The sequence below is a fragment of the Rhipicephalus microplus genome, unplaced genomic scaffold (genome assembly GCF_043290135.1).
Source record: "Rhipicephalus microplus isolate Deutch F79 unplaced genomic scaffold, USDA_Rmic scaffold_90, whole genome shotgun sequence".
NCBI lineage: Eukaryota > Metazoa > Arthropoda > Arachnida > Ixodida > Ixodidae > Rhipicephalus > Rhipicephalus microplus.
The window spans coordinates 785,334-800,074 of NW_027464662.1; the positions used below are offsets into that span (position 1 = coordinate 785,334).

Here is a 14,741-nt window from a genome sequence, read left to right on the forward strand (position 1 = left end):
ATTCCATACCTATATATATATATATATATATATATATATATATATATATATATATATATATATATATATATATACACATATATATATATATATATATATATACACATATATATATATAAACCTGAAGGACATTCTTGTCAGAGCAAAAACAAGCCCATCCAAAATTCAATCAGGGTGCCATCTCTGCGGAAAAGCTCGATGCAAGGTATGCCCACAGATGCTCACAACACGTGAATCAACAGCGAACTTCTCGGATTTCAAATTTCGCATAACTGAAAGCCTTAATCGTGACTCCAGTAACGCAATATGCATGCCACATTGCAACAACTGCGGACAAGAATATATCGGTCAAACAGACACGCCATTTCGGCTCCGGTTCAATACTCACCGGTACCCCGCCACTTCACTGCCGAAGCTACCTTTATTTAGACATCTGTGCCTGCCAAACCACAGTTTTGAAAATATCAGCGTAACTCTTTTACAGTCCGGTTTCTCAAACAGGCACGAGCGCGAACAGCGTGAGGCATATTTTATATTCAAATTTTTTTAGAACATTAGTAGCCGGCATCAACGAGGACCGCGGAAGACTCTCCTGCCTCCGAGAAGTAAGCCAGGAGTACATTGGTGACAAAGATTCATAGCTAGAGACCATGCTTGTTTTTTTTTTTTTTTCTGACTGACTCATACATGTACACAGTCTTTTCTTTTTTTTTCTGATATATCTTTTTCCTCACGTGTACATACAAAGTGTTTACGCTCGCCTACCACTTGACGGCTATTGAGGGGAAACGGGCGAAGCTGAAAGAGCCGACCAACCCATTAAGGAGAAATTCTTTCCTTACGCACGCCATTGTGGGCCCCTCCTGCCACCGCGGTGACAATCTTGGGTGGCCCGACACGCGTGGAGAACTGGACAGCACAGGATGAGAACCCCATGTGGACTTACACCAACATTTGGATGTGCACAGGCTGGTTTCGTTCTCAGCATTCACAGTGTTTTTTTTTTTGTTTTTTAGTTCTCTTTCACTCCCGCAAACATCTTTCCAGGCGAGAGGAATGCCGCAGCAACGAAGTTTGAACGTCTATGTTAGTATAACTCATCCCCTGATGAAGGGAGGACCCCTCCCGAAACTATTGGGAAATAAATATACTTATCATTGTTGACAACGCTCCCATTGTGCCATATACCATACCTATATCTGGCTTTAAACCATGTAGTCATTATGATTATCACATGTTCTGATGCCCAATGAAAATGTACATTTGTAACACGCATTATTACACCAATATTTTATTTTAATTTTGCAAGCACGTTGTTTTTAAAAAATGAAAGTTACTTTTATTGCATTTCCAAGTATAGTAAAGTATTTTCACAGTATTCACAAGCAGACACATGGCTGTGTTACGGTAGAACACCTGCTCGCCATGTTAACGACCCGGGTTCAATCCCCACTCAGACCCAGCATTTTTTATTATTTATTCATTTTTTGTAACTGTCTCAATTTCGCAGTCACGCACAAGATGATAAATTATCGATCATAACAAACGATGCGAATGCCGATGCTAGAATTTCTGCAGAATGCGCTCTTTAACACTATCGTGTTAGAATGATCCTGGGTTATGGGCGTGTGGCCAGCGGGAGTGAAGCAGAGCAAGACGAAGACCAGAATAGAACAGCTGGCCCAGGAATGGGTGCTGTCTCCGCGTGTCTTATTTCTTACAATGATGCAGCCCAACAACTGAACCTTGCAGCTAAAGCTACCTGCCCGCGTCCTTGGTAATGCAGGCCTCTCTATCATAGGAACGCCATCCAGGCTTCCTCGTTCATGAACTTGATGACCCGACAGCTGCTGCACCTGTCCATCAAATCATTTGCGGACAGTGTCAATGCATCTTTGGTGGTTTGAAGGCAGCACCTGACAGGCACCTCGCGACCATCTGCGCCTGAGATAATGTCAGGAACCCTTCCCATGACACGGAACCTGGTTTCAAATAGTAAACGCGGTGGTGCCCAGCACCACTGCTTTTTTTCGCTGACAACCTCCCACACCATCGACACCTGAGCTGCTCAGGGGTGCTGTACAAGCTCCCTATGACAACCATCCCACCGCATTGAGCCCAATTACAATCTCTCCCTTGGCCAATATTGCCCCATTTGCGGATCATGGGATAGCACCGTGGACCTGTGACGTATCATCACAAACCTCCATGTCAAAGTCAACGCCTTAACAGCGTCGTGCTCTATGCTGTCATGTTGGATATAGTCGGCTCAAACGCCATGTTGGAGATAGTCGCCTAAAACGACCTTGAGGCCGTCTCACCCAAGCAGTGCAAAGAGTTCCGGTCTACCCTCATGCAGCTTTTATACCAGCTGGGCTGCTTCGCGTCAACACTTCCTAGTTTTTCCTCTGCCGTCCCATTCCCGCCAGCTGTCTGTGAACTTCCAGAATACGGTAGCTTTCAGAATGACGCCGACAACTGGGTAGGGACCGTGAACACTCTTGCATGTCGCTATGCGTAGACAGAGAACCAGAAGTGAAGTTTGCTCATAGACTGCCTTCGAAATGATGCCGCGCATGCCACAGGCAAGTAGGCATGAGGCAGCAGTCCTCTGTGGAGTGGAGCAATAAGCTCATAGCTGCCTTTGGACCGACCTAATGCCACTTCACTTCTACCACCCAGTCTAACCTGACCACAATCGAGGATGGAGCTAAGAAGGGCCCCCACCTCGAAGATGCAACTACGAACGGCATCTCACTAGAAAACTGCACAACTGGTCCTGATACAAACAACAGACTTAAGCTATGCTGTGGCTCTGCCTCGGCAGCTGGTATGAGAGCATTCCTGTCAATGGCAGAGAGCGTTTCCCATCCACATATATTCTCACGTCTAAAAAGAAAGGCGACGTTTAAAAGCCGGCTACACGAGGTCCAAGTCTCGAGGGCAGTCGGCACAGCACAGACAAAACAAAAGCTTGTGCAGGAGAACTATAGCGGCGTTGTCTGACTCTTTCATGCTAGCAGATTAAGTGCTTGGCATCGCTCCTCCTTCCGAAAGAGCATTGCCTCGATGCTAAATGATGCGCTTGCGGTAAACAAACAAAAACCTAATGCTTGGAAAGCCATAAATGTCACAATGTGTGCTATGGTTTTAACCGCACCACAAGCACACTCTCAAGCTGTGGCTGTCAGCGTCATGATACTGGCTTCTATCTGGAAAAACTTTTGACTTTGGAGTTGAGGTCGCTCACTCTTTGTAGCACCTTGTATGGGCCGAAATAGCGACTGAGAAATTTTTCAGAAAGGCCTTTACGGCAAACGGGAATCCAAACTAGCCTTTGGTCGCCTGGTAGGTAGTCAACATGTTTGTGGTGGAGGTTGTAGCGTCGTGCGTCGATGCCCTATTGTTTATGTTCACACGAGACAGTTGGCATGCTTCCTCAGCTTGTTGAAGAAAACACCCAGCATCTTCATCAAGATTGTTGATTCTGCCCATGTCACTTGGAAGCATGGCACTCAACATCATCAGGACGTCTTGAGGGGCTAGTTGGTTCATTCTATTCAGGTAAAAATTGCGCTGAAATAGAAAGGACACCACAAAGAAGGAACACTTAAACAGATCGAGCGCAATCTGTTTATTTTGCGCTCGATCTGTTTAAGTGTTCCTTCTTTGTGGTGTCCTTTCTATTTCAGCGCAATTTTTACCTGAATCAACATCATCAGGACATCACGGCTGTATAGAAGATGGAGCAGCGTGAAGCCATTCTCAATTTCATTGATGTATCCTGCCACACAAATTCCAAGCGCTAATAAAAGGGAGAAGGTGCACTCTGCCCGTGCTCCACCATCACTTGTGCACTCGTGCAGCTGGATGATGATACTCGCGTGAGGTAGTATTGTGATGCTGTCGTCAAAAACATGAAGAGAGGAGGTACAGCAGCAGGTATCTTTTAACGTAGCCTTGGCTGTAGAAAATGAAATTCAGCATCTGCGCAAGTCAATTATGGCACCGTATTCCCAAAGGAAGTCTATTCCGATAATCAATTCGCGGGAACATTCATGTAGCACAAGGGAGGTAACCAAAAACGTGGAACTTTGTATTTTCATAATTTTCAGCCTGGAAAAAGACACACCGAGGGGCTTGACAACATGTCCTCTAACTGTGCGTACATGCGACTCTGTGTGCGGTGTGACAACTTTTTTCATTGGACTTGCTATTTTTCCGTTATTAATCGAGAATTCAGCACCAGTATCTACCAAGACTGTTACGTTTCGACCGTCGATGAGCAAAGGTATGTCTATTGAAAGGTCACCAGGCTGAGATACAGGCATCTTCAAAGTGCCGTCGGTCCGAGGTCTTGTCGATTGGAGGTCGAGGTCTTCAACACGTCAGAATCAGAGGCCCCGCCTCGAGAGGTCGCTGACGTCAGTTTTCCAGGTGAGGGCTTGGAGATCGTCCCAGTGACATCCAATTCCTGTTGCCCAAATAGAATGATGATCGTGGCGAGGGTGAACACGACTGGCACCTGGGTAGTATACGCTGCCGAGCGAGAAAATGTTCGTTCTCGGGTGGGCACTGTCCGACCCAGAGACGAGATGAATTTGCAGGAAAACACTAAAGTCTAAGTCCGCGGTACTTGCACTCTCGATACATGTGATCCGCCTCACCACAGTGGTAGCAAAGCGGCCTTCGATCGAGCATGCGCCAAATGTCAGATTTACGTGCGACGGGCCGAGTGTCTTCGAAATAAGGCATCGCCTGTGCAGACTTCAGTGCAGCAGGGTTGCTGTGGGTATCGGTGCTGGCGCAGGTGAGTAGTATTCAAATGTGTCGGCATAATTAGCATGCTGGAAGCCACCACTCACAGGAGGTGTCACTGTCCACGAGGCAGTGCGTCTCGGAACATAGACGTACGTCACGTGTCAAAGTTGACTGGAACCTGTGAACACATGAAGTGGTGCACCAAGCTGAACAGGTGTTAGCAAAAAGAGGTGTTGGGCTAGTTGGTTTTTCATGACTAGAAAAAATTGAACAGGTGTCTCGTAACAAGGTCCGCCGAGCGCATGCTGGACTTCATCATGTATGAGGTTGTCTTTGCAGTTAGTAGTCAGCTGCTGCTGCACCTGGTGCAGTTGTTGCAGCTCGTTCCGGACGGCCAAACTTGTAAGCTCACACAGCGCTTCCACATCGGTCGGAAATGATCCATGGCCGATGGTGTTGGTTACGTTCACTTGCCGATCATACTGGTTCCGCTGCTGCGGCGCCTTCTCCATGGCGATGACTTCAGTGAAAAACTCCCCAACCGTTTTGGATGAACTACGAATAAGACCCGACATAGAGCTGTTCCTTCACGCTCCGCACTAAGTGACACAGCATCTTGGCTTCCAGCATGTTTAAACAGGCTTGATTAAAAAGACGGACCACGTCCTCCACGTACATGGCAACACTTTCATTAGGCATCTGACTGCAGGACTAAAGGGCCCATTCCTCTCGTTCTCGACGATCAGGGCTCGAGCATGTGTCCAGAAGTCTGCGACAGAGCTCGCGTCATGACGTTGGAGGTCCTTGTGGTTTTGGAACCATGTACGAACACTATCCAGAAGGCTGAAATACACATTCCTGAGCTTCGCTACTTCGTCCCACCTGTTAAAATCCGCTATGTGCTAGAACTCGGCCAGCCAGTCTTCCACATTTTCAGAAAGACTACCACGGGACTGGACAAGCGGGGTTTTTGCAGCGTATAATAAGCTGGTGAAGCTTCAGCGGCTGCTGCAGCTACGGAAGCAGAAAAGGTAGCAGTAGCATCCTCCATACCTGTCAACATTGAAGTTGCAGAGCAAGGCACACACTCAGGGGCCAGACCCCGAATTCTCTGACTAGCACTGTACTGGCGTAAGCTCCAGCTTTGGCGTTCCTGCTACTGGGAGGAGACTGTTGAACAGGTCATGATACCCAGCACCTCCACCCATAAAATGTCAAGTTCTAAATGAAGGCGGCGTTTATGAAGCGGCTACACAAGATTTAAGTCCCGAGCGGTCGGCACAGCACAGCCAAAACAAAGGCACATGCACGGGAACTACTGCGTCCTTGTCTCCCTCTTTTACTCAGGCAGATTAAGTGTGTGGCAATATCCACAAGACATACTCATTAAACCTGAATGTGTGGATTTACAATAGATTGTCCTGTGAAAAATCCACAGATTTTGTCACTTGGCAAATTAAAAAATGGAAGCCAAATCCACGTCTTTAAAATATGAGTAAACGACAGAGCTGGCCCGCAAATGCCACCAGCTGGTAAACAGACCGACCTTTTTCATGACGTTTCTAGCTTTCTATATTGCCCTCTCTACTCCTTTCTCTCATCCTAACTTTAACTTCAACCTGCTATACTTTTCTGTAAAATGGCTGCGCTATGGCTTACCCCCTCACCGAGCACGGGTGACTTTTTTTTCTTGAGTTTTCATATATATATCTATAGATCTATATATATACACGATGCATATACGGTAATTACGGCAACAAAAACAAGCAGAGACTGTCCATATACATAATTGCTATCACAATCAAGAAAAAAAAGCAAAGCTGAATGTCATCAGGGGCCCACACTATGTGCGCAGAGTGAAAGTATGCACACCCACATGGCGTCGAAAATGAACAGCGAACGACACAGACACAGATACTGCGGAAAACTATTCGGCAAAGTGCCCTACAAATGCAGTGAGGCCCCAGATATGTGACGCTAACTAAAAACGTGGCACAGAAACGTAAAAGTTTTTTTTCTTAATTTTAGTTCAAAGTAAGGGAGGGACACACCCGCGCTTGTGACAGCGGCAGTGAGAACGGCGGCAACGCCGGCTTTTGGGGTGCAGGCCCGCCTCACGCGGACTCGGCCCGCGTGCCCACCGCCACCACTTCGCTTTGTCACCACTTCGCTTTGTCAGCGGCAGGGCAGCCGCGGAAGATGCATGCTTAAACCAAAATGCCAAAATGCGGAGCGAAATTGTTAGATTGCCCATCGGGAAAATTCGTTACGACCGGGCGGTGGGTGCAAGCCATTGCGGGGGTCTGTGACAGCAACGGCAGCGAACATCTACACAACGAGCTCGGGGCTCCAAGTTACGGCTTCAAGTGCTCGCCACAGCCTACGACTCTGCTGCGCTAAAGGACCCGACGAACACGGCATTGCAGATCTTGATGGCTGGAAGCATCCGAGCAGGGTGCTCGAACTGTGTGAACATTACCTTCGCTCGACAACACCGTGGGTGAACTTGCAAAAGACCCGGTGCAGCAGTGTTCTTAAAGGACACGTCGGGAAGATTTGGAGAGACCATAGAGTTTCATACAATAACACCTAGAGAGGAATCTGGAGCTGCGATCGTGTACCTTCATGGGAATTATGGGAAGTACAGGCTTCAGATTGAATAGGGTTAGCTAGCGAACTGTCAATTGACTTTTTTCTAGAGTTTCAGTTTTGTTCTTGGCGCAGCGATGGTAGTGAAATGCGGTGAAAAGCACTGAAGCTGCGCTTGCTCAAAGAGGCTGAAGACCACTACGTCTGAGATTTGCTGTGCTGTTGGAGCTTTATGAGTCATATTTGACAGTCTAACCGAAGCGTCGTCCACTTACCGCTGCGCATAGATGTACCGTCTCATGCCATTGCAGGGTATTACATCGAGTTCATGTCTTTTCACGAGCGTGTCTTGCCTAAACTCATCATAAATCCACTGCAAAATGATGAAGAAGCTAAGTAGATGCTCCGTCATGCTCCACTGACTCACTTCACTACAAACCAGACTTGCGTGGAAGCAGACCACTTGGACAGACACACCTAGCGTCGCAGAAGATGAAACGTTAAGTGTTTCTCACTTAATACTGTACTGTTATTTCCATAAATAGATAATACATACATTTGAGAGAAAAACAAGCATGTTTGTTTTCAAGTGTTGTTAAAATTATTCATTAAATCTTGATGCCAAATCTGGAACGCAATGGCAGAGCGATGCATACCCTGATATTTTCCCACATTTCACTTCTGCTGCCTGGTCCCAAAAACTTTTTGCAATTAAGTATGCGTAAAAATATTTGAAGCAAGTTTCAATTAAATATAAGTTCATATCACAATGTTTTACACTCGGAAAAGAAGCATTGCGAATATCAGGAACGTAATTCATCCGAAGCGGATCCTAATTAGCCTGTATTTGCCATAGTTCCCATGGGGGTACAAGTGCCGCAGAAGGAGTCAACGTAGACAATAGCACCAGATTCAACTCTAGGTATTATTGTATGAAACTCTTAGAGAGAAGAACTCCAGAACGCGCCGAGTACACATCATGAATAAACCAACAGCATTTAACCAGTCTTAGTCTCACCAGAGTAGCGACATACGAGAGCCGCTTTCCCGGTTCGCACCGCCGAAAGGGGCGGCAAACTTTACTGGGGCTGACTACACATCAACTTCGCTGATATCCCTCTCGCTCAGTTGATAGATCCTTCAAGAGTGCAACTTACCTCTCGCTCGCGGATGTTTAGCTTCTCATAGCCAGGCATGCCTTCAATTTCAAGTGGCGGGGCCTTGCGTCGTCCTGATGGCGTAGAAAAGTGGATGAGCATTCAAACTATGGAATCATAAGAATAGAGCACCACCATCTCAAAAGAAGTCATTTGACATAAAGAAGGCCACTTGGTGACAAGGTGATTCTGGTACTGACAGCAGGATTCCCAATCAGCCTTTTCTACATATTGCGGAAAAAGTAGTAGTCACCAGGAACTACTCATATGGGATTGAACAGCACATCTACTTTTCTAATGAAACTAGAGTTGACACACAGAAATGAGTGATCCCAAAGAGCCTTAGCCAACATGGCAGCCATGCCTATAGACACAGAGACATTACCTGTTATTGGCATACCCGCTATGAGAAATCAGGCATAACTGTGTCATATCGCTGCAGATCTGACTACTGAAGGCAATGTTCGCTCTGATGTAATTTTTTTGAGTCAAAATTATGCCAATATGACATAAACCGTAGACACTGCGCATGTGCATTACATTGGTCCAAATTTTCACGTTTACATCCAAGAAAACTAGCGGATCAGTGACTGGTTAAAGTACGTGCCAAGTCTTTCAAAATTAACAAGTACACTTCGTTTGTTCTCCATACTATTTCTAATTTTTTTAAATGTTATACTACACGCAATATTTTGTATGAGCTCGCGAAATCCCCACGTAGTTTGCGCACCCCCTTCTCGGGGCCTTAAAATCGAGAAAAAAGAGTGTGCAAATTATTCGAGCAAATACGGTACGTGTTTGAAACATCACCTACAAAGAGCACGCTCTCGATGCCAAAATGTTTGCATTACTAAACGACTGTTGTGAGTGTTCGTAGCTCCTTTTCCGACAGGCAGAGCGAAGAAACGCCGCTCTCTTCCCTGAAGGCAACGCTTTGAGGTCTAGTACAATGACAGTAGTGAATGGCGATGTGGCATTGTTGGGTTGCCAATTAAAAGCATGCCATACGCTAACAACTGTGCAATGTCACATGCACCAAGAAGTAGACGCTTATCGTATCACGATTGAACGCAAATAAGTTGTATTGGCGTGCTTGCCGCCTGCTGCCATAGTGCCGCCGTGCATTTTTTAGAGCTCATCTCAAGAGGGACCACCACACTGAACTGTGACAGAGAGCTCTTTGGAGCCTTGGTATGATTCGTTCTGCAACATTGTGGCATCATGCAAAGCCGACTTCCAAAATCCACTTCTGCCACAGACAGATTGACTTGCGAAAGCACTGGTTCAAGCCTGTGAAATGATTGTCGTAGCAGCGGTGGTGCCTTCAATTAGAGTCATTTCAGACTTGCCATTTGAGTGTTACCTTATTGCACACTGCTTAAAAAACGAACACTTGAGATGAAGGAGCAGACGGCCACAAGAGCAATTTCAGCACAACCTAATTTGAGTATAAAGTGCGAAAAACTGAACGCCAAAGAACTTGAGCATGTGAAATTCCAGATGTTTCCATGCACTGCCTTAATGAAGCTTGAGGCAGCACCGCAACAGCGCGCAAAATTTCAAGCATGTCTGAAAAATTGGCAGGCAGAAGAATATTGTTCATTTAGGATACTTGGAAAACAGCTGTTAGATAAAAAAGCTAATTACCAATGGCTTTCGAAGACGATGCATCCACAGAGGCATCTTTGACCAGCTGCTTGTGGAGCCAAACTTGGGTGGACACTTGGTTCTGCAATGACAAGCGGTCGTGGTCCATCACATGTAGACGTATCAAATGGCTATCAAGTTGCACAGAGCAAGCCTAGGCTCAATGATAAGTCGAAAATCATTGCCTGTGACACACATCCTGGCTTTAATATACATGTTTGAAACCCTCAACTGTGAGTCATCAAGGTGTTAAATTCAGATCCCACTGCCGACAATCCCAGTGTGAGGGGCCATTGAGCAAGCCGAAAGAATGATATTGCGAAATCTGCTTTTGAACTTGAAAATCACAAGCAAAATATTCCACATGATAGAAATGTATTGGTTCAAAAAGTGTGAACCAAAATGCCACAATGTTCACCTTTCACAGATAGCTTTCATGTGGTCGTTGCCAGCAGACTTGATTCAACGCCTATGAGCATGCGTGAGGTTACCTGGCTGTTTTGGTCGGCCACTGCTCGTCGGCAGCAAAGAGAACACCTCACCATTGATTGAAAATTCTCGAATGCTAATTACAGTGGTGATCCAACCAGTTTACGATTTGGAACAGAAAAAAGTCGCTTTTGGAGCAGATATGGAGCACGACTGTGTTTCGGAGCAGATTTGTAGCAAACAAAATGAAATTTAGGATAATTTGGTGCAAGACATGTCTAAATTTTCAGTGAATATTCTGAGTGTGCAAGCTGGAAATGCTGCTGCAATGTAAACAAGGAGACAAGGCAGACATTCACAGAGCAGTCATTAATCAGGCTCTTAGTACAGAAGTGTCATATTCCGGTTTCACTACACTGCACAAAATGTGCATGATGAGCAAAAGTGAAGCGATAGTGACACGGACGGTTACATATGTTAGTGACAAGGTGAGCATGGCACACACTGTCTCTGCGTTATGACATTTGTCATAAAATCATCCCCCCCCAAAAAAACCTAATTAGAAAACCAGCAATATACCAATTACAGAATGAAGATGAAGAAAGCTCGAACCTTGCACGTGAGAACATACAGTTTAAAATTGTTCACGTAGATAGAGCATTAAATAATCACCACAGCTCACTGTGGATGATAATTGCTAGAGGTGCAAGCAACGAGTGAAAATTTTTTTTTTAATTAAGAAAACTTCATGCTCCGCACTTTTTATTTTCCAGATTAAAATAAAAAACAAAGTATTCTAAAAATGAAACTGCCATGATGTAAACAGCTAGTACGGAAGGGTCAGTGATCAATCTAAACATAAAAGGGGGGATTCCTTTATTCATAGAAGCCATGAAGGAGATGGGTCCGTTAGTCAACATGTTGGCTTTTGCGATGCCACGTGTTCATGAGTTTATCACCTAAATATGCCGTGTGATGGGTGGGTACGAGCCTTGCGCTACTGACACAGTTGGGGAATGACAATGACATCCTACGAACAGACAAGATGTCAGATGGCGACTGACTCATTAGGTAGGAGGAATGCTTTTTTTCTTCTTTTATTCTGGGGGTGGGGGGGAATTTGCGATTTACGAACAAATGGTGGCAACGCTGAGCCCGTTCGCAAGCGTAGTTCTCAACAAGTGCGAGGGAATCCCTTGGGAACATTTGCAAACCAGGGACTGTTAATAGCAATTCTATGGACAGCATCGATGAGGTTTCTACCGTCACCGTGATTTCACCCCATCTTCTTCACTTTGAGGTGCATGAGATAAGATGCCCCCGTATTTTAGACCGGCAGTCAAATGCTCAAAACTAGCATCAAATGCTCAAACTAGCGTCAAAAGATGCGAGCGGGGATGGGGGAGGGGTCCCTCCAGCAGCAACTGCGACCTTTGATTTTACGAGCGCGATTGTCGCTGGCACGCACGTTAGCATGTTTCCGTATCATATCCCAAGAGATGTATGGGGAAAATGCGGCACCGCTATTGGCTGAAGAAGGTCAGGTGATCTAAACACACTTCCAATTTGTTGTGTTTATATTTGTTTCTTTTTATACAAGATGGCGGCACCCACAGAAAGGTTTTTGCGAAGCTGGTTGAAGCCGTACGCCGTAGAAATTCGGGTTTTTTGCTGACATGTGTTACACGCGGCTGTGCAAGTCGTTTTACAATGAACGCAGTGGTGTTTAACCTTAATTCGGGAGTGTGTAGTGCATGCCCCTTTGGCGTGCGGTCATGTGTTTGACACGACGCAAAAAACTTTCGTTTGCGCCGCTGCACTAAAGCCCCCCCCCCCCCCCCCCCCCCCGTCTGTGCGCCGCAGGCATGACGGATGCCGAAATGTTCGGGCTTTTTGTTGCCAAATGTTTTCGCGGCTGTTGGCAATGTAAATGCGGATCATTTTACAATAGACGACATGGTGTATGCGCGGATTGTGTCGCGATAGGCGAAGTGATGCACAACGTAAATCCGGGAGCGTGTGCGTGCCCCTTGGCGTGATATTTATCACGAGATCGTGTTTGCCATGATGCAAGAAACCTTAGGACTTGATTTTGCTAGCGTATGAGCGCAAACTTATTCAACTATGATGCAAAAAAAAAAAGACGTAAGGCGATTTGTGAATATTTGTTAATTTGTCACAACTAGGCTTGATGCCATTGCAATTAAACTTGATGCTATATAAATGTAAAAAGAAGAAATGTTTTGGTAATAGCGTCATCATCAAATTCTAAGCTCTTCTGGTAAGTGTACATTATTTTGCAAAAGGCAGGAAGCACTCATCTCCCAGCCTTTCATGTGAACTAATCTAATGTTAATCGGTGCTATGACTTGAGCATGTTATAAAACACCTTACATGTCTGCGTGCAATGCATCCGTCAAAGTGAATGAAGCATGCATAAGCAAGTAATAACATTAAGAGGTTGTGCATCAGGACTGTAGTGTTGCAACCAAAAAAAAAAAGGAAAAGTACATTTAAGGGCTTGTTTTTTTTGTTAGACACAATAATCATGAGATCGAATACGTAATCATGCCAAACAAAAAAGTACATTTAAGGACTTCTTTTACTTGTTAGACACAATATTAATGAGATCTAATGGACAATAATGCCAAATGGCATAATGGTCTGTTAGATTTCATTATTATTGTGTCTAACAAAAAAAAACAAGCCCTTAAATGTACTTCCTTCATTCATAGAGAGGGACTCGTTCTGACAGACTTGGTGCCTTTAAGTAGTATACCAGAAATTATTGGTCAGCTGCCCAACTCATAATAAGCTCACAAACTACGCGACGCCAAACAGACACAAAAAAGTGTTCCACACTCACCGTCATGGCTACTGGCCATGCTCCTACATTTCATTTACATATACCCCATTAGTGGACAGGGAGATGGCCACTGAGGTAGCTCAGTTGGTAGAGTATCGGACTTGTTATTCGAAGGTTGCTAATTTGGTCCCTGCCCACGGCAAGTTATCTTTTTGTCCAACTTTCTTTCTTCACATTTTTCAATTTCAATTTTCAAAATTTGTTTTATTGTTTTCTTGTACAAGACACAAGAAACAAAAGGATGTTGGGGCTAAAGGCATATAGCCTGACAGAGGACCCAACACCCTTGATTTACATTACAAAACCAAATCACGGCACATTGTGAAACGAAGCATATTTAACAAGCTTAGCAATGTGGGCAGGAAAAAAAATTTTTAAAAGCATGAGTGCCTGGGAACAATTGGCAGACGTCGATTCAGGAAACGAGGTTGGAGAATGTACCCATATTTTGTAAAATCCTGCAATGTCAATTGTGATACACGGTGGTGGGAACATGTTTGCTGTAAGAAATATCTGAATGTGCACCTCTCCCACAACTACCCCCTAACCTCCAGGAATTACACAAAAGAATGATGCACATACCACTTGGACTTACAATGCTGAAAGAATGACAAATGTCGTGGTATTTGAGTACAGGCTCTTCTTAATTATTGCAATGTGCAAGGTTTACTAATGCAATTAATACAACACTGCAAAATCCCATGCCCTCCCCAAAGCATTTGTTTTTCGTTTAAACTTGTGTAACAGAAAAGTATATTATTTATTCAGATGTAAATATTACTTGCCCAACAGGACATATTTCTTAACCAGGAACCAATGACAGCGCATATATTTCTTAAGGCGAAACGAACACCACCCAGAGCCTCTTCGACATGTAAACTTTCCGCTATTTTCCCCCATATTAGATTTCCTATGCAATTTCATACTGCTTCTGGTTTTTCATCCGGCTAGCTTATTACACCACTAAGTTGATTGATAGCACAATAAAGTTTATTAAAGGCTAAATACTTCATTAAAGATGTACTGTTTAACATATAACAGCTCCTGGATGCAGACCAAAAGATCATTGAAGTTGCTTCAGTAGGCTATTACCATCCGTTATTACAAAATAAGCATCTGTTTTCAAAGTAGGTAATAAGTTATCCAGATGCTATGGTGATTTTTCTGAAAAAAAAATATTGACAATTTTTGAACAAAATGAACCAAGATTATGAACAAGTCAGGCGAGCTTTTCATTGAATAAATTACGATACATTTGACATTACTTCGCCCTAACCTGTCTCTTAAGGGAC

The 14,741-nt window shown here is 44.6% G+C and overlaps 1 protein-coding gene across 3 annotated transcripts in view; it reads right to left on the bottom strand.

The window, feature by feature from the left end:
* Positions 1-14,741, bottom strand: part of LOC119184280 (Transcriptional adapter 2A) — a 136,787-nt gene that overhangs the window by 21,439 nt on the left and 100,607 nt on the right. For 2 of the 3 annotated variants that reach the window (XM_075885214.1, XM_037433915.2), the window contains 2 exons: positions 10,155-10,236; positions 8,508-8,581 (listed from right to left, as the gene is read on the bottom strand). In XM_075885214.1, coding sequence (XP_075741329.1) covers positions 8,508-8,581; positions 10,155-10,236 — 156 coding nt within the window. Of the gene's footprint in view, positions 1-8,507; positions 8,582-10,154; positions 10,237-14,741 lie in introns of those variants that run through there. The other variant, XM_075885215.1, reaches the window with a different exon arrangement.